The sequence below is a fragment of the Aulonocara stuartgranti genome, assembly GCF_965226115.1.
Source record: "Aulonocara stuartgranti genome assembly, chromosome: 3".
In the NCBI taxonomy this organism is placed as follows: domain Eukaryota; kingdom Metazoa; phylum Chordata; class Actinopteri; order Cichliformes; family Cichlidae; genus Aulonocara; species Aulonocara stuartgranti.
This window is the reverse complement of record NC_138941.1, coordinates 13,813,248-13,837,398: the sequence shown is the minus strand read 5'-3', so window position 1 is coordinate 13,837,398 and position 24,151 is coordinate 13,813,248. Positions and strand designations below refer to the sequence as shown.

At 45.0% G+C, this 24,151-nt stretch overlaps 1 protein-coding gene across 2 annotated transcripts; it reads left to right on the top strand.

The window, feature by feature from the left end:
- The first annotated feature begins 58 nt into the window (after nucleotides 1-58).
- Nucleotides 59-24,112, top strand: frem1a (Fras1 related extracellular matrix 1a). 2 transcript variants are annotated; one of them, XM_082526601.1, is made up of 37 exons: nucleotides 59-151; nucleotides 3,789-4,224; nucleotides 5,155-5,249; nucleotides 5,413-5,723; nucleotides 6,162-6,358; nucleotides 6,440-6,763; nucleotides 6,846-6,954; nucleotides 7,173-7,304; nucleotides 8,269-8,613; nucleotides 8,708-8,850; nucleotides 9,264-9,460; nucleotides 9,548-9,638; nucleotides 9,722-9,889; nucleotides 9,977-10,185; nucleotides 10,839-10,932; nucleotides 11,009-11,261; nucleotides 12,798-13,001; nucleotides 13,086-13,268; nucleotides 13,336-13,532; nucleotides 13,613-13,817; nucleotides 14,218-14,362; nucleotides 14,450-14,591; nucleotides 15,008-15,203; nucleotides 16,882-17,146; nucleotides 17,686-18,103; nucleotides 18,350-18,551; nucleotides 18,621-18,765; nucleotides 18,829-18,958; nucleotides 19,197-19,269; nucleotides 20,176-20,325; nucleotides 20,400-20,602; nucleotides 20,716-20,763; nucleotides 20,836-20,997; nucleotides 21,977-22,108; nucleotides 22,213-22,328; nucleotides 22,411-22,496; nucleotides 23,482-24,112. In XM_082526601.1, the coding sequence occupies exons 2-37, from the start codon at nucleotides 3,982-3,984 to the stop codon at nucleotides 23,682-23,684; spliced, it is 6,516 nt and encodes a 2,171-aa protein (XP_082382727.1). In that variant the 5' UTR covers nucleotides 59-151; nucleotides 3,789-3,981; the 3' UTR covers nucleotides 23,685-24,112. The 2 variants fall into 2 exon arrangements, with proteins under 2 accessions (XP_082382727.1, XP_082382726.1); XM_082526600.1 differs by having other exon boundaries at nucleotides 13,083-13,268.
- Nucleotides 24,113-24,151: the final 39 nt, after the last annotated feature.

The following is a 24,151-nucleotide window of genomic DNA, read 5'->3' as shown; positions in this document are numbered from 1 at the left end:
ACACTGGCTGTCAGAGTGTTTCCACTCTGGCTGCAAGAGGAGGAAGGCGTCTCTACTTGTCTCTCGGGGGCGGAGTTTGTTACCCAGAAAGGAGCCAGATTCTTTCAATGAGGCAGTTGAAGGGAGAAGGAAGGAAGTGCCAGCTGTTCAGGTAAGAACATGTTTAAGTGGTGATCTTTGTTGGAGGACCTTGTGTTGTTTCCTTGCACGTCTTCTTCATCTCTTTTTGTTCTTGTGTGTTTTTTAGCTTCATACATCTGTCTTCATGTGTGCATGCTATTGTGCTGACATTCACCTTAAATCTGAGGACTGCACTGAGCTTGAATACAGCAGGATACGTGCTCCATATAAAACTTATTAAAACTTGTAATTATTACTAACTGTGCATTTAAGGAGGATGATGAGCTTCAGACAACAAAACATGCTCGTGCTGTGTCCTGCATGATGTTCAGCTGTGCACAGATTCATCACTCTGAGCTCCTCTTTCTTCCTTCACTTATATGCAGTCTCTTGGACATTTTGCTGTACTCTACTCAATGGCAGTGACATGTTAGCAGCCTGTGATTTCAACAGCGTTACCTTTTCCCCCTCGTGGCTTTAAAAAGCGCTGGCTGCTGAAGGTCCCGTCATTATGTCGATGAGACGATGAGACGAAGGAATGGAGCAGTTACACATCAGCGTTGTGTGCTGGGCTTGGAAAAGAAACGAGGGAGGTCCTCATCTTATTTAAGGGAGGGATTATGAAATGCTGTTTGACCTTAAGAATATTTTATGACCTTATCGGAGACGCACCACATGTCAGCTTGTTGTGTGTCCCCCACCAGCATCCCACAGGATCACCACAGCCTGTGGTTCAGGAGTGGACAGCAGACAGAACATGTCTTGCTGATGTATTGTGTAAGGACTGTAACACAAGAGCCAAAACAGGAAGAGGATCAACCCAAAGTGCTGCAGGCAGCGTAACATTTGGACCTTTCCCAGGACTCCTGCCTCCACACTGATGCACATCAGGCACAGAGACATCCAGCTCTGTGAGAGTTCGACACACAGACATCAGCATCATGCAGTGCCATGTAGTCCTGGACAGTTATCTGACCTGCCATGCTTTGTTTGTCCGCTCCATCTCATCCACAACACTGATGCTGAGTGATGAGCTCTGGCTGTCCAAAGGTGTTGGATAAGGTCCGTGTCCAGACTCTGTCCAGGCTGGTTCTGTAGTTTCATTATAGAGACTCTGTGCATCCACACAGAGCAAACTGCTGTCATCACGCTCCATTAGCTACTGTACCCTAACACACAGTATCTGTCTGCAGGTACAGATGTGTGCTGCATATTTACAGCTGTGTACTTGACATGCAAACACATCTTGTAGCGGCTGTCGTCGTTTTGAAAAACATTTGGAGCACAGCAGCATTTTTCCACTCCAGCACCTTTGACCTGAGCTGTGTCTGAGGAAGTCTGATCGCACGACTGCAGCCAACAAATACATCTTTTAAAAATAAACAAAAGTTCTGAACAACAGCTGTTATATACTCTGCAAAGCATTGTTCAAACTAAATGAAAACTGGGAGCTCAAAGCATGTCAGTCAGTTTGTGAAGCTCATCAATAGTTATTGTGTGCACCAGATTATAAATCGTTATGAGAGGAATTCATTACATCAGTGTGGTGAATAAAACCACAGAGAGAAGATCTCTGACCGACAGCCAGGAATGACAGAGGGGCGCACTGCATCTCTAATAACAATCAATTTAACTTTATTTACACAGCGCCAAGTCACAACACAGTCGCCTCAAGGTGCTTTATATTGTAAGGTAATAATACATACAGAGAAAAGCCAACAATCATGTGACCCCCTGTGAGCAAGACCTTTGGCGACAGTGGGAAGGAAAAACTCCCTTTGAACAGGAAGAAACCTCCAGCAGGCTCAGGAGGATACTTGGGTTTCACTGAAGTTTCAGAATAAAGGACCATCATTTACTCAACTGCTCTGTGTTGTTATACATCTGATCAGCATCATTGGAAATCTATGCTGACTGTACATGGAGCATATTTACACAGGAGGACAGAAAGCACACACTGTAACTTCACACGCTTTTGCAAAACAAATGTTTCATTTTTACCTGGACCAGCGCACTTTGGGGAGCTTTTCCTCTTAAATGCGTAGTACTACATCGAGAGGTTGAGGATGAACAATCAGAAAAGCTTTCTTGAGACACACTAAAGCTCTGACCAGTGGAAATCCAGTTTTCCCACACAGCTCCCACACATGCGGGACAAGCTGCAGCATGTTCTCTGCACAGAGGGTGATTATAAGGTGCTTCGTGTGTGAGGTCTGGGACAGCTGTCCTACCTGAGGAACACGCTGAAAGAATGTGGAGGGTTGAGATCAGCTTTCAGATACTGAACAGCTCTGATCTGCATCCTCAGCCTGATCGACAGTCAGACAGGACTAAGCTGTTTTGATTACTGTGGAAAAGTAACGGCTCCAGAAATGAGACGGTCTGTGTAAGCTGAAGTGGGCAGCATGTGAAAACGTTTAAAGCATCCTGTAGGAATTTATTTAGCAGTTGGGTTAATGAAGCCTTTCCCACTGGAGCTGTCCTAAAGAAGTTTGGCAGGAGCAGGCGTATGTGTCCCAAACATGTCTGGAGCTGTCTCGTTGCTGTTCCCTCACTTATAATTACCAAAACCACAAACAGCTTTGTGTCGCTGGTTTCAGAAAGCGCCGGTGTGTTTACTCCAGCTTCATGCTCTTTGTTTCTGGTGCCACTGATGGAGCTACAAAGGAGTGACAGAGATAACATTCATACTGAAACATGTCCAAGGTGAAAGCTTCTATTACACCTGTTTCATTTGGAGCTGCTTGTTTGGTTTGACATGTTCATTTAGACCCAATAGTGTAAGTTTATATCAGCATCATGTTTCCAATCGTTTTCATTTGTAGAGCACATAATTACTCAGTGCAACACACTGGGTGGGTGGGGGGTCTTTCTCGCAGTCTTATTCAGGATGTGTGACCAGCAGCTTGGGGGAAATGATTATTTCAACCCTTTATAAATTAGAAAGAAATGAACAATCACTCATTTGCATCTTTAGTTTTAATGGAGAGAACATCACCCACAAATCCAAAAACACGTCATATAAAAGTTCCAATGATTTGCAGGCTGTGATTGGCTCCATTACAGATACTCCTGATGTCCACCCAGCAGCTGGAGAAAGCACATCTGTCCACAGAATGATGGTGTTTTCCCCCCCAGCCTCTCCACCACCATGGACCTGACCAAAGACTGGTCAAAGGATGTCAGGGTTGTAGATCTTGTTGGAAAGGTGACAACTGTTGGTGCAGTCATTCAGAAACAGAAGAAATGTAAATGAACCATTAATCACTCTGGTCTGGAGCTCCTGGGAACATCTGGCCTCATGGGGTGTGGATGATCATCAGAAAGATCCTCACTGAAAGAGCTTGATGCTCTGGAGGCGTCTGGGACCAGAGTCCCCAGGAACAGCACTGATAACACATAAAGGCAAACGTTTCCATCATCAGTGGCTGATGCCTGGTTTGGGAATCAAACTGTCTTGAAGCAACTCGCTGGAGACTCTGCAAATATTTTGGTGACTAGCTAGCCATTATATGCTCACAGCATCATGAGTGTCATCATATCCTGTTCACTTTATTTCCCATTACCATCCCACCTACACTCTGATGGTGCCACAGAGGTCAGGGGTCATACTGACACTCTTCATGTATGAAATGCTTTGAACTGAAATCTTTTCACTTCCTTTGCAGTTCCTGACTCATCCTCCCGCCTGGCACAAGCTCAAAGCCAGGAAGCTGAATCAGCATGCAGCCAGAGTAAAGTCCAGCAGGGATCCTTTCATTGGCTGAAGAGTTGAACTGAAGCGTTTTCCTGAAGGTGATCGTGCTCTTGTTTGCTGCAGGCCTGAAGGATCCTCGAGACGTTGGCTTGTGACTGACAGCAATGGGTTCAGCTGTTCGACTCCTGGCCTGGATGTGCCTTCCTCTGCTTTTGGTTGAAATAACCTGTGCATTGCATGGTTCCCTTGTAAAAGTCAACAAGGGGTTAAAAGTGAAACGAGGCCAATCGGCCTACCTTCATGTGGAGGACTTGCAGTTCCACATTCCCCATCAGAAGGATTCGTGCAAGTTGGAGGTGGTAGTGAATGAGCCCATAACTCAGCGAGTAGGAAAACTGGTGCCTCAGGTAATAAAAGCAAAGCTGTTATTGGACGTCATGTTTCACACTAAACTTCTTATTGACCACTGAACACCCAGTTGTAGTATTTCACGTCAAAAGTGGATTTGATCCATTAGTATTTCTTTTAATTGTATAAAACAGTAATTATGACATGATGAGTGACGGAGCAGCTACTTAAAGCACATCGTGCGCTGTCCGTGTTGTGTGCTGCTCAATAACATTCAATATTTAGTATTTACTGTTACTTACACCTGTGCAGGTTGTTGCTCTCATCTCTGTGTTGTTCTCTTTGTTCTTCTTTTAACAGGTGATCCAACAGGTTTTCTCAGTGTTCTCTTACTGTCCCCTCTGTTTCTCTTCCTCCCTTTCTCTGTGATTGTCCAATTTGTAATAATTTAAAATAAAGTAAATAAATGAACAATAATAATATAGCATTGCCATATTGTTCCTATTGAAAAAATAAATCTTTCCTGGTTGCCAAAGTATAGAAGAGAAAAAACTGAATGGACAGTGTTTTGATGTTATTCAGGTGTTGTTCAGACTACCAGAGGCTGATCTCTGTTGATCTCAGACAAGTTTCACCTCCAACCGCTCAGTGTGGTTTTCTTACACTGCAAATGTCCAGTTATAGGTCAGGTCTTAGAAAACCCACGTTTCTATTTATTTTCTGTTTAATTAGAGATATATACTCTTTTGCCTTTGTTGAATAGTGTAAAGTTAGACAGGACACTGTGGGGAAGTAGAGGGGGAAGACCCACAGCAGTGATCTGCAGCTCAGACATGTGACAGCTAAAGCAGCACCCAGGAAACATTTCTGAAAAGAGCCAAAAATGCTGCAAATAAACTTACTGTGAAAAACTTGAGCTGTATGATGAAACATGTTTGTTCAGTGACGATGGCTTTGACTCGTTGTGCTTGGTGGTTTTCACCTCACAGGTGTTTGATTGTGATTATCTGGCTGATGAAGTAAAGTACGTCCACAACGGCTGCCCATTGTTGACAGAAGACACTGTCAAGCTTCGCCTGTACAGGTAAACATCTGCTGAAGTCCTTCATGCAGGCTTTTAAAGAGACTGTATATTTCACACATGAAGAAAAACATTTCTGAATCATTTCCTTTTTACAAGACTCTTTACTGGGACACAGTTTGTTATTTATCTGTGAAGGTCAATGTCTGTTTTTCTTTGACATCAGATTCACAGAGACAGAGACATACATGGAGGTATTTGCCATCCATGTAGAAATTATGGAACCTGAGTGCACCATCATTAGGTTGGGGCCAAAATCCCTGGAGGTTCCCGAGTTCTACAGCCTCTCGAATGCTGTGGATGGAAATGTGGTCTCCTTCCACTATGAAAGCAGGTCAAGCTTGGATTGTAGCATCCATCTGAATAGTCACGACACCCATCTGCCAACCCACGGTCAGCTGGTCACAGGGGAACCAGAGAAAGCCACAAGGAGAGGGGATGAGCCGGAGACTTTCATCCATTTGCGTCAGCAGCTGGGTAATCCATGACACTGGTTGAATATTAGATCCTAAAATCAAAATAAAATAACAAGGAAAAGTCATTTTTATGCTTCACTGAGAGCAGCTAGCAGTGCACGAGGCATTTCATGGACGCCCGGCCTTCATGTTCTTGTGAATACATCTAAAACATGAAGTGAACATTGACCTGGACTCCAGGATGACCTGATCAGATGTTGGTGTGACTGAAGCTCACAGAATGTCGAACACACTGAATTATGTAAATGCAAAGTCATCTTCACTGTGATGTCAAATCAGTTTTAGATATACCAATTTGGAGCACCGTCACGCAATAACAATATTTTCATTATATTTACCTTTGGCATGGCAGTTACTTGAGGTGTCACACTGAATATAACCAAAATCCAGATGGTGATGTTATGGTTTGGTCATGGTTACGTGCCGTGTCATCATGTAGACAACAAAGCCAGAGCAACGTGTCGATCTGAAGACTGCCTGAAGGGTCTGAAGCTGGTGAAGCTCACCAAAGTTTCCTGTGAGGACTTCCTGGTGATGGGGCTGAGGTATCAACATACAGACCCTCCATCTCCACATGTGGATTACATTGCAGTCAGACTGGATCTGAAGGACACCAGGAGTGGCAGCATATATCAGGTAATTATACACTTTATATGTACTTTAAGTTTCCATGAATTACACATTTGATACAAAATTCTTCTCCTGGTGTGTTTTAAGTCTGAACAGGCCTGGATCCCAGTGCAGATCACTGGTGCAATGCCCAACCAGCCTCCTACACCAGCCTACATGTCCACGTTTGTTCTGGAAGTCGATCAGTTCATCCTTACTCCGCTGTCCACTGCTACACTGGATGCTGACGACGAAGAAACTCCCAAACAGCTTTTAGTGTTTAACGTCACGACACCTCCTCAGGACGGCTTTATCACACATCTGTCTGACCACACTCGCCCAGTCTCCTCCTTCACGTGGCTTGATCTCAATGACATGCTCATTGGATATCAGCCTGCTAACTTCTCTCATAACCAACGCAGGAATTATGAGGTCAGCACATCCAGCTTTACTGTTCTTTTTTCATGCATTATGTCTTTGTGTCCTGGTGTGTAAAGCTTCTGTTTAATTACAGGTGGAGTTTGAAGTTCATGACTTTTATTTTGAGAAGAGCCCACCACTTACTGTTCACATGTCTGTAAGGACTGCAGACACAAACGCTCCCAGGGTGTCCTGGAACATGGGTACGTCATCACTGTCACATGACCTGAGCATTCTGGTTGGTTAGAACTAAAAATATAGACTGACAGGTTATTGTTTTGGTGTTCAAGAAAACAAAGTGATGTTTGTAATTTGCTGTAAACATATAGAAAGACATTTCATCTTTCCATCTTTGGTGCTGCTGGTGTCCTCCAGAATGACCAGTTACGTGAATTTTAACCATTAACACTTTGGTTTGTAGGTCTCAGCCTGTTAGAGGGTCAGTCTCGTCCAATAACGTGGGAACAGCTTCAGATTGTGGACAACGACAACCTGGATGCCGTTCGTATCATAACTGTGGACGGCCTGCAGCATGGACGGCTAACAGTCAGAGGTGCTAACACAATTTATTTATATGGTGCCAAATCACAACAACAGTCACCTCAAGGAGCTTTACACTGTAAGATAAAGACCCTACAATAATAGAGAGAAAACAGAGAAAACTCAACCATGAACAAACGTTTTGATACCAGTGGGAGGGAAAAACAGGAAGAACCAGGCTCATGGAGGGGCGGGGCCATCTGCTGCGACGGGTTGGGGCTGAGGTGAGGAAGACGGGACAAAGACACGCTGTGGAAGAGAGCCAGAGATTAATAATAACTAACAATTAAATACAGAGATTTGTATAAACACACAGATTGTGAAAAACAGCTGCAGTGCAGTACCTGTAATACCTACAGCATGTTCTAATCGCTCTAATAGGATATTATGGTCGACAGTATCGAACGCTGCACTGAGGTCTAGCAGGACAAGCACAGAGATGAGTCCACTGTCAGAGGCCATAAGAAGGTCATTTGTAACCTTCACTAAAGCTGTTTCTGTGCTGAGCTCTGAAACCTGACTGAAACTCTTCAAATAAACCATTCCTCTGCAGACGATCAGAAACAGACTTATTTCCATGACAGAAAGTGTTGCAATGCTAACAAACGAATGGTGTCATTGTGTAGTCGCAGCTGAATCTAAATGAGAGACCTGTTCACATTTCCTATGAGCCTTTGAGCTCCTCCATCACTTAAGCCGGAGAAAGTTGGTGTTCAAAAATTGTTTGATGTCATCTTTTTGTCCATTTTGTTGAAAAAATGAAATTATGGAAACATTGTTGCATTTCTTGCTTAGTCTGTCTGGAGCTGTCTGTGGGAACAGTGTTATCACCCAGCCAGTGGTTTGACCCCCACAGTGGGATCTGTCCCGTGCACAGTTTCACACGTCACCATTTGGTCATATTTGCACTGACGTCTTGGTTCGGATGCTGCCTGTATCTGTATCTGTTTGACTGTAATTGTTTGATATGATTCCAGGTGGAAAGGGCTTCATGTTTACTGTCAATGACATAAAAGGGGGAGTGGTCTGCTATCACCATGACGACAGTGACTCCACCAAAGACTTCATAATCTTTCGCATCACTGACGGTCATCATCAGACCCGGCACAAGTTCCCCATCAAGATCCTCCCCAAGGATGACACGCCTCCTTTTCTTATCACCAACATGCTGCTGGAGGTCCCTGAGGGCCACACAGCTCTGCTGAGAGGCTCCATCCTTCAGGCCTCTGACATGGACTCCAGTGATGACTACATCCTCTTTAACATTACCCGCCCCCCTCAGTCAGGAGAGGTTATGAAAATTCCTGGACCAGGGAAAACAGGTCGGAAAATTAATCATGTGTTTATACTTGTATCGTACCGAGCGTCTCTTTGTGTTCTAACCACGTCGTATCGTACGTACTGGTTTTAATCCAGGTTACCCTGTCAGCCACTTTTTGCAGAAGGACCTGTCTCAGTCAAAGGTTTACTATCGTCATCTTGGACATGAGGTGTCCGATGATTGGTTTGAGGTGGTACTGTCTGATTTCCATGACCCACCCAACCTATCAGAGGCTCAGGTGTGTAGCACTGTCTCACCGTAAAGATACTGTAATTTAGTTTGGATGAGGATGTACTATTGAGCGAAGCACCAGGCTGCTCTGACACAGCTCAGTCACATTTATCTGTATTCCCCAAATACTAAATACTCCTCATTCTTAAGCTAACCTTTAAATGTAGCAGCAGAGAGCTTCACATCTATGGATACGTTTTTAAACGGCTCTTGGCTAAACAGGTGAACACAGTGAAATCTCGTTTCCTTGTAAAGTTCATGAAAAAAGAAGCTGAAACTCTTCCCTTTGTCTTTGATTTCACATGATGTCCAGGAACACAGCCCAGAGTGCCCCACACAACGTGCACTGGCAGCACATGGGGCGCATACATAACCTATCTCGTCAGATTCTTTGTTGTTTATTTGCTTGTTTGTTTGGAGGTGGTGATGGTGCACGTGGAGCCGGTTCCCAACAAACCTCCTAAAGAGGTTCCAGGTTCCAGTCGGAGTCTTGTGCTCAAAGAAACGGACGTAGTCCACATCACACGGCAGCAGCTCCACTTTGTAGACCAGCAGTCAGCTGACAGAGAGCTCACGTTTACTGTGACTACTCCACCTTTTTACGCTCGTCCCCACAGGTGAGTCGCCTCAGCTTCACAAACCTGCTGTGGGGAAATGTTCGGTCTGAATTTTTGCTGTCTTTGTGTTGTCGTCTTACTGAGCAGCAATCCGGACGCGGGGAGGCTGTTTCTGGTCGACAGCATACCCAAATTTACCAAAGACGCCAACGCGCCAATGCTGAGGGTCTTCACTCAGGTAAACCTTTATTTCTTAGTCAGGTAGATGTTGTAAGCACATATGTGGTCTGGCTCAAAACTCTGGTTCCTTCCTGTTTTCAGCATGCAGTAAACTTCATGAAAGTAGCCTACATGCCTCCTATCATGGACATCGGCCCGCACCCCCAGCAAATCCAGTTTGTTCTCTCTGTAACCAACCATCGAGGTAAAACAGTCACTGGGATCTGCTTTAACATCACTGTAGAGCCGGTGGACAACCAGCCGCCACAGGTGGAAAAGAAAATGATCACATTCATATCTTTTATCACATGCAGCAATGTGAATGCATAAAATAAACGTGATTACATTCTCCTTCAGGTTGTTTCCAAGCCTCTGACCGTAGATGAGGGAGGGGAGTGCAGGCTTGGCCCTGAACACTTGCTGCTGTCGGATGAAGACTCTTCAGAAGAAGCTCTGCGGGTGGAGCTGCAGAGGGAACCCCAGCATGGGACTCTGCATCTCAGTGGCCTCCTGATGAAACCAGGGCAAAGCTTCACTCTGCAAGATCTGCAAAGCCACAACGTTCGGTCAGACGATCTTAGTTCTGTTTGCCGCTGACGATTTAAAATGCTTTGCATGTCTCTTGCATGTATAGGAACGATTGGGATTACGTCTTCCTACACTGCGTTCTGGATCTTGCACATATAATCTTCTTTTACAGCCGATCACCTCTGTCTGCAGTTTTTCATTTGCACTGCCAGCTTTTGCAGAAACTGTTTATTCCTTTCTCAGGATCATGCGGTCATGTGCTTGTCTTAATGGAGCATCCATGCAGCATCCCAGTATCTGGAGTTTCCAATTTTATCTTGCTACCATAGAAACATCTAAAGTAACCTGGTGTAGCTGCTGCTGGATAGTGACAACAGGAGCCTCTGTGAGCACAAGGTGTCCGTTTAAGGTGCTGGTGCTCAGGACTCTGCATGATTAATGAAATGTTCCATCATTTCCTCAACAAACACAATCAATACAAACCAGGCTTATTGTATAATAGCAGTATTTGTACTTGCTGTTGACTCATTGGTTCATTTTTAGGATCTTAAATTGTCTTCGCTTCTGTTTTTACTGTTGTTCTTCCTCAGTCACCGTCCTCTTCACCCTCTCTGTAGGTGATTACTTTAAACATCTGATTCCATGTTAAGATGACACATCCATGTCATATCTGTGTTCATCTGTCATGTAGGTACAGTCATGACAGCTCAGAAACTACACAGGACAACATTGAATTCACTGCAACAGACGGGACCAGCTCAGTCATTTTTGTCTTGCAAGTGATGGTAATTAAAGAAATGCCCAACATCCAACAGAAAACAGAGAATTTGCACTTGCTTCACCCTCTTTGTCCATTTCCAGGTGAAGCCCATCAATGATGAGGTCCCAGTAGTCGGTGCAGGTTTGAAAGCAGGTCTCAGCTGTGCAGAGGGGCAGGAAGTAGTCCTCACCGCAGAGTACATCTATGCCACTGATAGAGACAGCGACAACAGCAGCCTGTCCTTCCTAATTGTGCAGCAGCCGCATCACGGTGTGGTGCTGAGAGAAGGTGCAGCGGTGGATCGCTTCATCCAGGCAGACATCACTGCAGGGATCGTCACATATAAACACACAGGTGCAAACAGAGAAAGAGTCGTATACCTATTATAGATATATGCAAGTCATTAATGTGATGGCTGATGCTGTTGGATGGATGGTAACAGTAACATCAGGAATTTCATGTGACTGATGGTCTTAGAAGCATATTTTAAGACCAGTTTCTCTCATTGAACGCTTGGTAACATCAACGTTTTCTGTGATTGGATATGACCTGGTCTCATTCTGCTCCTTTTAGAAACCACAGTCATGGGTAACAAACATGTAACCTCAGGATGTGCCTGTCAGCCATCGGTACTCACAGTCTGGAAATTTCAGTAGCACACATGTCACCTCGTGTCATCCGGTTCACCTGCCTCTCAAACACTGTCATAATGATGTAAGGCCCCGACAAAAGCCGGGACGCTGAATAAGACACAAGTAAAATATTGCAATGATATGTAAATCAGACAAACACACATTTATTTCAAATATATGAAACACATTGAAAATATGAGAAATGTATTTAATTCAATGAAAGAAATGAATCTTTCCTTGTAGCAGCAGTTGATGCACGTCTGGAGACCCGGTGCTGAACTCTTGTTGTTCTCATGTCGAGGACAGTCCAGAGCTCTTCTTTGTCATGTTTGTTTCAGCATTGATCAGAGCTGGTTTTGGTCTCGTCTTTGGATCACAAATTTCTTCAGATTTTCAAAATCTTTTGACGACATCCTCCTGAGACCCAGACTGTTAGTTTATGTTCCCTGTCTGTGTCTTTTGACCTATGTGAGCTACCTGCTAAAACAATGATGTTTCACGTGGCCTCCAAAGAGGCAGAAATCACAAAAAAGTTCACCTGAAAGAGACTTTTTCCTTTCTCAGAAGGATATTATGCAGATGATGGTGGTGAGGAGGACCCGACGTGCAGACACTCAGAGGCGGAAAGTAAACTTAGATTTATTGTTAGTATTAAATCCGGTTCTTTGTATTCTTTACGGAAAAGACAGACACGGCTCAAAGTGGCAAAACTGAGAACACAAACAAACTAAGCAGACAGAACACACAGTGTGGACATCACAACACTGAGGAAAACACAGGGCTTAAATACACAGCAAATCAGGGCTAACGAGACAGGGGAAGCAAAACCTGATACAATAACCTGAGACACAGAAAGTAAAACAGGAAACATAACGGAGACGCGGACTTGACAAGGGGATACAGCAGAAAGCAGAAACCAAAAGGCCAGAAAAGATCAGTAATATCAAAATCAACATGAATAATGTAAAAACTCTGGGTGGCATCCCCAGGTCTGCTCACATCAGGGGCTATTACAATAAACAGGAAGCATGCAGACTGAGACGTGGACACAGAACAGGAAACCAGAAACTATCACTAACAAAGAATAATCCAAAGAGTCTCAGTGGAAGCAGAAAATACTGCGTCACCCTCGACTGATTCCCGTCTGTGGTCTCCCACCAAGCTGTCAAATTATCAGTTCACATGATATAAATGTTACTGAGGTGTGACAGAGACGCAGCTGCTTCTCTAAAGGTTCTTATCACGTTTGTGGTTTTAGAAGTAGAGATCGGACTCGCTCCTCGCCATGACACCGTCACCTTTGTCATTTCTGACGGAGAGACGGAGACGCTGGCTTTATGCTGCAGTGGAGGGAGTCCTGTCAGGACCAGCAGCACCGCTCACCTGAGGCAGACGCTACCCGTGTACGACCTGCAGATCACCGTGTTTCCTGTTGACAGCCAACCACCTACGCTAGAAACACGTGAGCGTCTCACCTTTAGTCACTCGGGGAAAAAGCAAAATGTACTTTGTTGATATCGACGCCCTGTTTGCTTGTTTGTAGCAGACATCTTTAAAGTGAATGAAGGTGGGACGGCCCCCATTACTGCGGCTCACCTGAAAGCCTCCGACGTGGACACAGTGCTGGACGAGCTGGTCATCAGCCTGACCTCCCCACCTCAGTTTGGCTACATTGAAAATGTCCTCCCCAGTCCTGGATTTGAGAAAAGCAACACAGGAGTGAGCACAGGTGAGCATCTCGCTGTACGTGACCACAGAGTCAGTATTTGATGTTTATTTCAACCTCTTTCTCTCAGCTTCTTTTTCATACAAGGACATCACTGAGGGTCATGTCAACTATGTGCAGTCCAGACATCAGAGGGTGGAGCCAACAGCTGACCACCTGATGCTCAGTGTATCAGACGGCAAACACAGCTCCGCCCACGTCTCTTTCTACATCATTATAAACCCCACAAATGATGAAGTGCCAGAGCTGGTGGCTCACAACATCACGGTAAGTTTTTATCAACTCTTATTGATCATAGTACTCATGACTGTTCGTTGAACATGGTCATTACGTCCGTTTATGTAAAGGTACACGAAGGACAAATGAAGCGGCTAGACTCGTCTGTCTTGCATGCGACGGATCTGGACATCCCCAAGAACGTGTTGCTCTTTAGCGTGGCCACACCCCCTCGACACGGCAGCATCGTCGCCCACAGCAGTGGAGAGCGAGAGAAACGAGAGGCCCAGCATCAGCTTCCTGTGGTTGCCTTTACTGTGGAGGATCTTATAAATGGTATTGTTTACATGTTAAAGCTTCAGTTATGACTGAAATAGTTTACAAATGTTTTAAATTACTACAGATGATCCAAACAAGCCATATCTAACCAGCTGCACATCAACATGTTGTCTTCTGTTGTGCATTCAAACAAACAATAACAGTTTTATTAGTTTGCCTTGATGCAGCGATGAGTGGAGAGTAAATAGGAATATTAATATAGGCCAAGTTACAAAAAGATTCAAGACTTGAAAATCTGGAACCTTTAAATCAGAACAAAAGTTAAAACTACATGAAAGATATTTAAATAAACTCATGTTACCGAATACAAACCCCACTAATGTGCACATTTGATCAAAAATGAATAATTTAAATAAATGAACTGAGTCAAAACAACGTGCTCGTCACTGTCCAACAGCTGTGGGTGTGGTGTACGTGCACGACGACTCTGAGAGTGTGGAGGATAGTTTCACCATCCAGCTGACTGACGGACAGCACCACGTCCTGAAACAGGTGACGGTTAAAGTGCTGCAGGTGAACGACGAGAAGCCCCAGCTTACCAGGTTGGACCAACATTTCCCCGTTTAAAGTCGGTGCAGCATCGATTGTGCAAAATAAAGTGAACGTTGTACCGATCTTGTGTCCTTCAGGAACGCCGGCCTAGACGTGGATCCAGGTGAAAGCAGACTGATATCCAGCGCGTCACTGTTCGCACAGGACCGTGATACCCCTCCTTCAGAGCTCATGTACATGTTTGAAAGTGTTCCAACCCAAGGACTGCTTCAGCTTAAAGTTAGTGCAATATCATTTTATTATATATAAAATATATCAGTTTGTTTGGTGGAAGAAGAGATTAAATGTTACATTTATACACAATAAGTCTGAAGCAACTTAAACATCGAGAGCCTCTGATGTGGAGCACCATCCACGTGCAGCACGTTTTAATTTAACAGAGCTGCTTTTGTCTCTGAGACACAAACGATGGTGATGTTAAAAGTCTGCAGCACTTATTATACTGCTGTAAATCACAAGGATAAGGGCACCTGGGATGTTGTTCTCCTTGCCAACTCTGTTTTTGCACTTTTATTCTTTTCCTTTAAGTCCATGTTGTTTCTTTACATCTGCATCTTAAGACTCAAGGGTGACCGACCATTACTCCCTTACCAAGGAATTTGCTGTGTTCCTAACTATGTCTCATCTGATCTCAGGAGAATCAGGGCTGGGTCACACTGGCTGCTGGGAAGAACTGCACCCAAGAAATGGTCGACATGAACCTTCTACGTTATGTAAACACAGGCCGTCGGGCTGCTCAAAGTCAGGATTTCTTTGTCTTCCATTTGCTGGATGGAGAGAATCAGTCACCCTCACAGCACTTCCAGATCTCCATCAAAGACCTAGACAAAGGTATCGCAGCTTCATTTAACTTGTGTAGGTTCTTGATCAATGACGAACGTTCATCCTGCTCAGTGTCGGTAAGCAGAAGTCATACCAACTATAATATTTTAAAACACTGATGTGGGAGATAAGAGTCAGCAAGTCTACTGACAACTGGAAAGATCTGAGAGACACAGACTGAATCATTTTGAACAAATAACAAAAATGTTCTAAAATAGCAGGAATCTTGGAATATTCTAGTCAACTACACACACACACACACACACACACACACACACACACACACACACACACACACACACACACACACACACACTTTATGTGCTGGACACACCCTACACCTGGGGTCTTGCCCGGTGTGATGGACCCCAGCCTCTATGGATCTTGTACTCAGAGCTTGTTCTTGTGCTGCCGTGATTAGTGCCTCTGTGCTTGCTTCAGTCCAGCTTTGTCCAGCCACTGGGATCCAAACACAGGACAGAGGGGGCAAAGAGAAACACGAGGGCCAAGGAAGCCAAACCCAGGAACCATAGAAATAAATCACAAATGAATTGAAAACGCTGGGTCGAAATGACCCAGACCTGTGACAGTCTATATGTCAGCATCTCCTCCTTTGGCCAGCTTATTATGCCAGCAGGGTATGTGGTCACGGGCAGGGCGTAGGTGTTGATAGCCTGTGCAGAACAGCAGTGGGGACAGAGCTTCTCCCTGGTACAACACTTGATGGTTTCACATTCCCACTGAGTTCCTGATGAAGCCTCTGAGGGTCCTGTTGATCTTGTAGAGCTTTGGGATCCCAGGATCCAGGTGTGAGTCATAGACTTTATTTCAGTCAAATCAGCAGTGCACAGGCTGGTCAGGCTGCTCACTCCTCAGGTATTCTTGCCCCTTTCTGTGCCCCACTCATGTGCCTGTTCATCTTAGCCGCTATGATGCCTGACAGGAGCTTCCACCTGGTGCTGAGGCAGGTTATCGGCCAATAGGATGTCTGCCACGGTGATGGTTACGGGACCCTGCATAGGAAGGTTGCTGTGGTCTGCTATTAGATCCATTAGCCACTGAGCATTGCTGTTGTGTCTTCTCCTGTTTGTTTTTCCGGTATTGCTCTGTCTCCAGGCTTGGTGTTCTCATCTTCCTCCCCTGCCACTGAGGTTATACCATGGATGGATGTTTCCTTGGAGTGTAGCTGGTTCATTCTCCTGCCTTCTATCTCTCTGGTATACCTCTTCAAATGGCAGACTTCAATGTCTCGATGCTGGCAGCTTGCTGTGCTTCTTAGGCACCCCTTTCTTCATCACACCTTTTAGTAGTTGGCTAACGTCCCTCCGTGCTACCTTCACCTTAGCTGATGGCCTGTAGTCTCCATGGAGGACACTGCTCCTTGTTGCTGTTCATCTTGCAGCCAAGCATCACCGTGGTCTCTGCTGCTGGTGTAGATCAGCTGGTTGGTTTCAGTGATGGTCACAGCAGGGATTGTAAGTGATGCTGCATTCATATCGTCTAGTAAACCTGCTGAGAGTACTTGATGTAGTCTTGGTGACCGGCAACGATACCTAATACACCCATAGCATACAGCCACCTAATCTCAGTCCAACAAAACAATATTTTAGTCATTGATGTAATAAATGCAAATCTGAAGAGAGGAAGTGTCTGCAGTGAAGTCACACCGTGTACTTTGTCTTTTTAGGAAACATCGTCATCTTTGTGAAACCAGCGAACGTCAGCCGTGGAGATCGCATCGTTCTCACCACCCATGTGCTGCAGGCCACAGATGGCACAGACCAGCCAGAGGAGCTTCTGTACGTCATCACCAGCCCACCTGCTCATGGACACATAGAGTACATGAAACATCCTGGCATCATCATTTCTACCTTCAGCCAGATGGACATAGCAGCCAACCTGGTGGCTTATGTTCACGATAACAGAGCCAGCACGCCCAAAGAAACTTTCCAGTGAGTCTGAAACGCTGTCTGAGATCAAGGAAAGCTCTTTCAAACGATGCTTCGTATTTAACTTTGACCTGCAGCTTTTCTTAATGAGACAGACCTTTCAAGATCCCATTTCAGTGGGATTCACTCAGTTATTGGTTGTTAGACTAATAACCCAAACTGGTGGAGAATCAAACAGCACATGGGTCACCTCCACCCCCACCCTTAAACCTGGTTCTGTTGGAGGTTTCTTCCTGCTAAAAGGGAGTTTTTCCTTCTCACTGTTGCCAAAGCACTTGCTCATAGGGGCTCATATGATTGTTGGTGTTTCCACTGCTTTCACTATATTATTGTAGGGTCTTGGCGTTACAATATAAAGCTCCCCGAGGGAACTGTTATTGTGATTAGGCACCATATAAATAATCTTACATTGATTTGAGCTGAATCGAATTAAACTGTCTGGTGAAAGCTAACCTCAAAAGTAAATTAGCGACTGATGTACTGTAGTCATCACTTTGATCACATTACACCTAACACCCAGTCCTTTGCATTTCTTTTGACAGGTTTATTGTGAGCAATGGTAAAACTAGCGTAAATGGCAGCTTTGAGATCGGGGTGGAAACGGTGGATCGTATCTTACCATCTCTGTCCTCCAACAAAGTCCTCACGGTGCCCCAGGGATCGTCCATTATCCTGGGTCCAGACTACCTGTCTCTGTCAGACCCCGACACTCCTCCCAGCACCCTGACATTTGTCCTTTCACAGCCTCCACAGTATGGCAGACTAGTTTTAGCTGGTGAACCACTGAGCACAGGCTCTAATTTCACCCAGAGAGACATAGAGGAGCTGGAGGTGGCATATCAACATGACGGGGGGCCGTCACAGATAGACCGATTCTCCTTCACTGGCTCAGACAGCACTAATCGAGGGTTCCTGCTGGATGGGCAGTTACACAGAGAGCCTGTTTTCTTCATATTTCAGGTAGGTTATAAGGGCTGGCTTTACCTGTGACAGATACTGTGGTTGTGCCATAATTGTGTTGGAAACATGTGCACTAGTTAAGGCAAACAAACACTGGTTAGCTGTTTTATCCACACAGTGCTAAACCACTTTTGTGGTCATTATTGAAAGCTGTGCACAGAAGGAGAGGGACATGGAAACTGCACAGTAGAAATGTACTAACGCTGTGCCATCTCTAGTACAACATCAAGCTGTGTGTAATTTCAGATCAGGCCTTTGGATAAGTCGCCTCCTGAGATTGTGAAAGTGCTTCCCCTTTGGAAAGCAGAGCCTTTAGCTGATGGCCGATACGGCATCTTCCTGTCATCCCAAGAACTGAAGGCTCGAGACAGCAACAGCAGAGAAGAAGAGCTCATATTCTGCATAGTTCGTCCACCACACTTTGGTTTCCTAGAAAACATTACCACAGGTAAGGACGATGTTTACACTTTAACTTTGAACCAGAAACCTGTAGCCTCATCCTTCTTACTTTGTGCAGGGGGTTTTGTGCCACAGCGCTTCTTGCAGATGGAGCTAAAGAAGAGATCTATTGTGTACATCATCAGTCTGGACACGGAGTCTGTCTCAGACAGCCTGGAGTTCACAGTGTCCGACCTGCTGGGGAACACAGGGCCTCGTCACCTGTAAGAACAATACTTTAAATAAACAGTGCAGAGTTTGTCCTGTATTAACTTCGTTCTTTGCAGACTCGAGTTCAGGTGGTCCAGGGTGGAGCTGCTGCAGACCGAGACGTCAGCCTGTGAGGAGCAGGGAACGATCTCACTGGACATCGTTCGTCGGGGGAATTTGGCCGTATCGTCATATATTTCTGTCAAGGTTTGCACGTCATTTGGTTACTGAAACTGAGGCGTAGTTATGATTTCTCTTATTCTAACAATGGTTAACTAAGACATGTTATACGTATAGTTTCCACTATGAGGTGACTGTTGTTGTGAACTGGCTCTACACAAATATGACTGAGGTGAAAAGAGATTTGTGATAACTCAGCTACAGGACATTTAGCTTGTATGCAGATTGATGAACATGTGGTTCTGCGACTTGTGTCTTTATTTAGGTAAATGAGGTCACTGCAACAGCTGGAAAGGACTTCCTCACAAACCCATCTGCACTCGTCCAGTTTGATCCAGGTATGTGTTTGATAATAGAGACAGAAGGTCTGTCTGTCTGCAGGGTCAGGCCAAAAGTCCCCGTTTATGGAGCAGAGTTTGAGTCCAGGCAATGAAAGAAGGTCATTAAAGTTCAGTGAGGATCTGTGTCAGTGTCTTTCACACTGGAAGTTTGATGATAAGTGGCTGGAGGCAGCATGTGTGGGCTACCTCCGGATATACCGTCTTTCACCCACAGTCTAAAGACGAGCTTGGATCCAGTCACGTGAAAAGAACCAGTTAAACAAACATGAAAAACAAGAAATATAAATACTGAAAACTGAAAACACAGAAGTGGAAGATGAGTCACGCTAATGGTCCAAAGAAAAGGACAAACCTCAGGTCCCTACAGACACACCCTGATGATGACGTTCTTCTAATTGTGTTGTGACTGAATTTCTTATTATTACAGCAACAGCTTAGTGCGACGTGTTAACGGTCCTCCTCAGAGTTTTGAATGAAAGCCTCGTAGAGAAGCGGTTCCCAGTAGTTTCATGTTCCTCTGGCTGCCTGTTTGTTCCCCTTATTAGTTCCACTTGTGCTACAATCAGCTGATTTCAGTTTATGTGCTGGAGGAAGAAAACAGTGACGCAGTTTGTGGATTGTGTTAAAGCATAATGCAGATGTTTCCTCTTTCCTGGATGCACTTTAACATCGTGCGTTCATCCTTTTGAGCAATAAAACAAATAAAATGTCTGTAACAATGTTTCTAAATCCTTCACACAAAACAGTTTAGGAAGCTTAGGAAGTGCAGCTTCTACACTCAGTCCCTGGTTACGTTTTCTACTGTGAATGAATGATTAAATGTCTCTGTGTAAACACTGTGATGGACTGCTGACCTGTGCGCACACACACACACACACACACACACACAAACACTGTGTGTAGGAGTGTCAAAGCGAAGGTGGCAAACTGAGATTATCCAAGATCACCTCGAGGAGGCTGACGAGACTTTTGAAGTGCTGCTGGTCTCTCCTGAAAGCACCGTCATTGGCAGCACCAACAAAGCTACGCTCACCATCAGAGACTCAGCAGGAGGTAAAAATGATTATTTTGCCACACATGATGGCATTTGAGGATAGACTTATCTTACCCCCGAACTAAAACCACAGGGCAGTGCAGGCTAGACCAGAATCAGGAGGCTCCTGTTCTTGGAGGACAGGAGATTCAGGCCAACATGTACCCTCAGCATGGATCCATACACCTCGAGAAACTTCCTCTTGGGACAGACTCGATCATCTGGACCCGTGGAGACAGCATCTCCAGGCCAGGAGTCCCCAAAAAGAAACTCAGAGTCAGAGGCAATGCAAAGTCAGTAAGTACATCCTGTAAGCTCTGCTGTTTGAATGTATTATATATGAAATCGCTGCAGTTGAATCTTTCTGCAGTGGCGCGTGGGTAAACTGCTGCTCTGGGTTTTTCTTTCAGATTGCACCGTCATCAGTTTTTCACAATGGAACAGACACCGTTTACACAGTAGGTAGCACTCCCCACTCCTACCAATGAGACTTCTGAAAGTTTTCACTTCTATTGCTTCTTCAATTTCAGTATCACGGCATCATCCAAATGCAAGTAGAAGACGACACCTCACCATCCAGGAAGGGCAGAAAGGCAAACATCCAGGTGGTTAGCAGGGGGGCACAACAGCATCGGTCCCACCCTCACAGAAACATCTTAAAACCTCAGAAAGCTGGCGTGGCGAAGGGACATGTGAGTACCAGCGGGTTTTCTTCCCCCTCGAACTCCATCAGCTCGGCTTTTAGGAACGCTGAATCGTTTTGTTTTGCTTGTATATCTGTTTAAAAGAAAAGGAAAGAATCTGCTCATGCTGCTGCAAATTCACACTTCAATCTCCACCAAGCACTTCAGCTGGAGAACAGCTGCTCACACTCACATGTTGTTACGGCCGCTGGACCTGAAAGCACACACAGAAGTGTAACACAGAGCGAGTCGTTTATTAGGCTGAATACACGAACGCAAAACAAGGCAAAGCAACTTTGAAAACATCCTGAAACTGGACGTAACATGAAGCGAGATGGACAGACGATGTGAAATACACAGGAGGGTAATGAGGGAAGTGGAAACGCTGGGGAAACACAGCTGACACAAACCTGACGCCACACAGGAAGCAAAACTAAACACACTGAACAGGGAAACACAAGACTTTCAAAATAAAAAAGGAAACCTGGAGAGACGACACCACGAGCTTGACAAACATGAAACACGCAGACAGTCTGTCATGAAACACATGACAGACTGGAGAGAAACATGAGAAGAGACAAGGGAGACACAAGCACAAACAGGAAAAGAAAACAAGGAAACATAGAAGAAACAAAATAGATTAAAACTCAACGAACCCAAACTAAAAATAACACAACAAGGTAACATTATTCCAATGATAAGAAATCAAAATCCAAAATAAACTCAAAATGCTGGGTCACAGACGCAGACATATATGCTCTATAAAGTCCAGGCAAGCTGCAGCACTGAGTCATGTAGAGCACAGTAGAGTTTACGTTCTTGTCGTTCAGGTGTGTGCACCTTTGGGGTAGCATGATGTGCTAGCAACACGGTGGTAGCTCTGTTGCTAGTGCACATACTGGACCTTCTGTTGCTCCACACACTGTGAAGTACATTGCAATTATTGTGGAGCAGCACTATAATCTGTGTGAATGTTTGTGGGTCACAGACTACAGCTGGCAACCCCGTCCACAAACCCTGTGTGCCAGGACTTAGAGGCCTCCTTCATTTTCACCAAGCTACCAACGAGCTCTTTCACTGCAACGGTGTCTCCTGGAAAGCCTGGGCACCAACTGATCAGGTACTACAGCTTCACAACACCAACACAAGCCAAGCACATTAACCTGTGACAACACGTGGAAACTGAAAAGCTGCAGATCTAAAATCATCTTTCCTGTTGAATAGATGGTGAGTGCTCAGATGTGTCCTCAGGGCTCCACCTTTCATGGTGGTTATTGCTACACCCTCAGTACTGAACGCAAGCTGACATGGAGTGAAGCAAACAGGGCCTGCAGGGAAAGGTACAGTTGTGTGTTCCCACAAACACTTTGTGCATTACAAACACGATGAGCATGAGGCGCTTCTTTTTCTTCCTAACGGCAGGTTTAGAGGAACACTGGCCAGTGTTGCGTCTCAAGCTGACATGGACTGGCTGTGGGACTTTGGTGGAAGGAAGCCTTTCTGGATCGGTAGGTGTCGTGTTTTTACATGTGTGAGTAAATGTAACGGTGTCAATGGTGCCGGCTCCTCATTTGCTTGTAATGCATTCTAAATAAAAAATCACTCACTGTGTAAAAATGGACTTTCAGTTTAGTTTAATATGTAAAGTTTAAAGTGCACTGGACACAAAGTAACTACAACCTCCACCTCATCTGACTGGAACATTCGTTAAGTTTAACGAAACATTTTTGTATCCAGTGCAAAGAATTCTAATGTGTTTAAAAAATATAATCATAGTATGTAAATAAGTTAGTAAAGTGAATTCAATAACAACAGCGTTGCTAGAACATTATTTTCTAACATCTGGTCCCCAAAGTGAAAGTATTGATTCGTTTTATTGAGGCAGAAGGTTTTGATTTTGCTCCCTGCCTGTTCTCTCCATCCTTACATGGACGATCGTGGCTCAAGAGTTGGGAGTTCGCCTTGTAATCGGAAGGTTGCCGGTTCGAGCCCCGGCTTGGACAGTCTCGGTCGTTGTGTCCTTGGGCAAGACACTTCACCCGTTGCCTACTGGTGGTGGTCAGAGGGCCCGGTGGCGCCAGTGTTCGGCAGCCTCGCCTCTGTCAGTGCGCCCCAGGGTGGCTGTGGCTACAATGTAGCTGCCATCATCAGTGTGTGATTGTGTGTGTGAATGGGTGGATGACTGGATATGTAAAGCGCTTTGGGGTCCTTAGGGACTAGTAAAGCGCTATATAAATACAGGCCATTTACCATTTACATGGATTCAATCCCGGTACTCCTGCTTTAGTCGTCCAGAGACGGGGTGCTGGTTTAGTTCAGTGGGCTGAGCGATCCACCGTGTGCAGCTGCTCACCCACCGAGCTAAACCCGACGCTGCACATCTGTATGTTGTGTTTGCAGGGAGCCGTATAGCCCAGGGCCAAAGCCCCACACGTTTCTGTCCGTGCATTTTTTATGCAGAATGTAACGAGCTCATCTTCTCTGTTGCGCCAGGTCTGAACGACAGGGAGGGCCGAGGACGCTGGGAGTGGGCCGGAGGCGAGCCGGTCGGCTACACCAACTGGAGAAAAATGCCTCTTCAGCCAAAAAAGAAAGAAAGCAGAAAGTGTGTTCTGGTTTGGAGGAGGGCAAAGTGGCAAATCAGGGAGTGTAAGACGAGCAGAGGTCATCGCTTTGTCTGCTCGGTTAAAATCTGAGTTCAGCACCGTCCAGTCCAGCGCGGTCCGGCAGCAGTGAGCTGTCACTGTGCGTGACAGAAATTCACAACCTGTTTACAATTAACACGTGAAAAGAGAGCTTGGTGTCCAAACACAGTTCATGTTGGACTCATATTTACAGTGCAAGTGTTGCAAGTGTTACAGTGAAGATGTCCTTGGGGCCTTAATCAGCTCCTCAGCCTCTGTTTGAACCACAGTTATTAAACATTCATGCGTTTTGTTCATAAGTATGTAAACGTGGGAAGATGAAGCTGAATCCGTTCATTTATTTTCCTTATTAAAAGACTGAATCATGTAAATGTGCTGATATTGTATTTGTGTGCAATTATAAGTGACAGCCAGCTGCTGCTGCATTATCGACTTTATTAAACGCATATTAACAGAGTTAATGTTATTGCACCAATAAAAACAGGCTTTGTTTGTCACGAGCTGCTGCTGCTGTCGTT

Bases quoted from the DNA above. Each gene is read 5' to 3' on its own strand.
- frem1a (XM_082526600.1), top strand. From the start codon at position 3,982: ATGGGTTCAGCTGTTCGACTCCTGGCCTGGATGTGCCTTCCTCTGCTT. The intron at 5,250-5,412 runs GTAAACATCTGC...CTTTGACATCAG, and splicing joins GTCAAGCTTCGCCTGTACAG to ATTCACAGAGACAGAGACAT. The intron at 9,890-9,976 runs GTGGAAAAGAAA...ATTCTCCTTCAG, and splicing joins TGGACAACCAGCCGCCACAG to GTTGTTTCCAAGCCTCTGAC.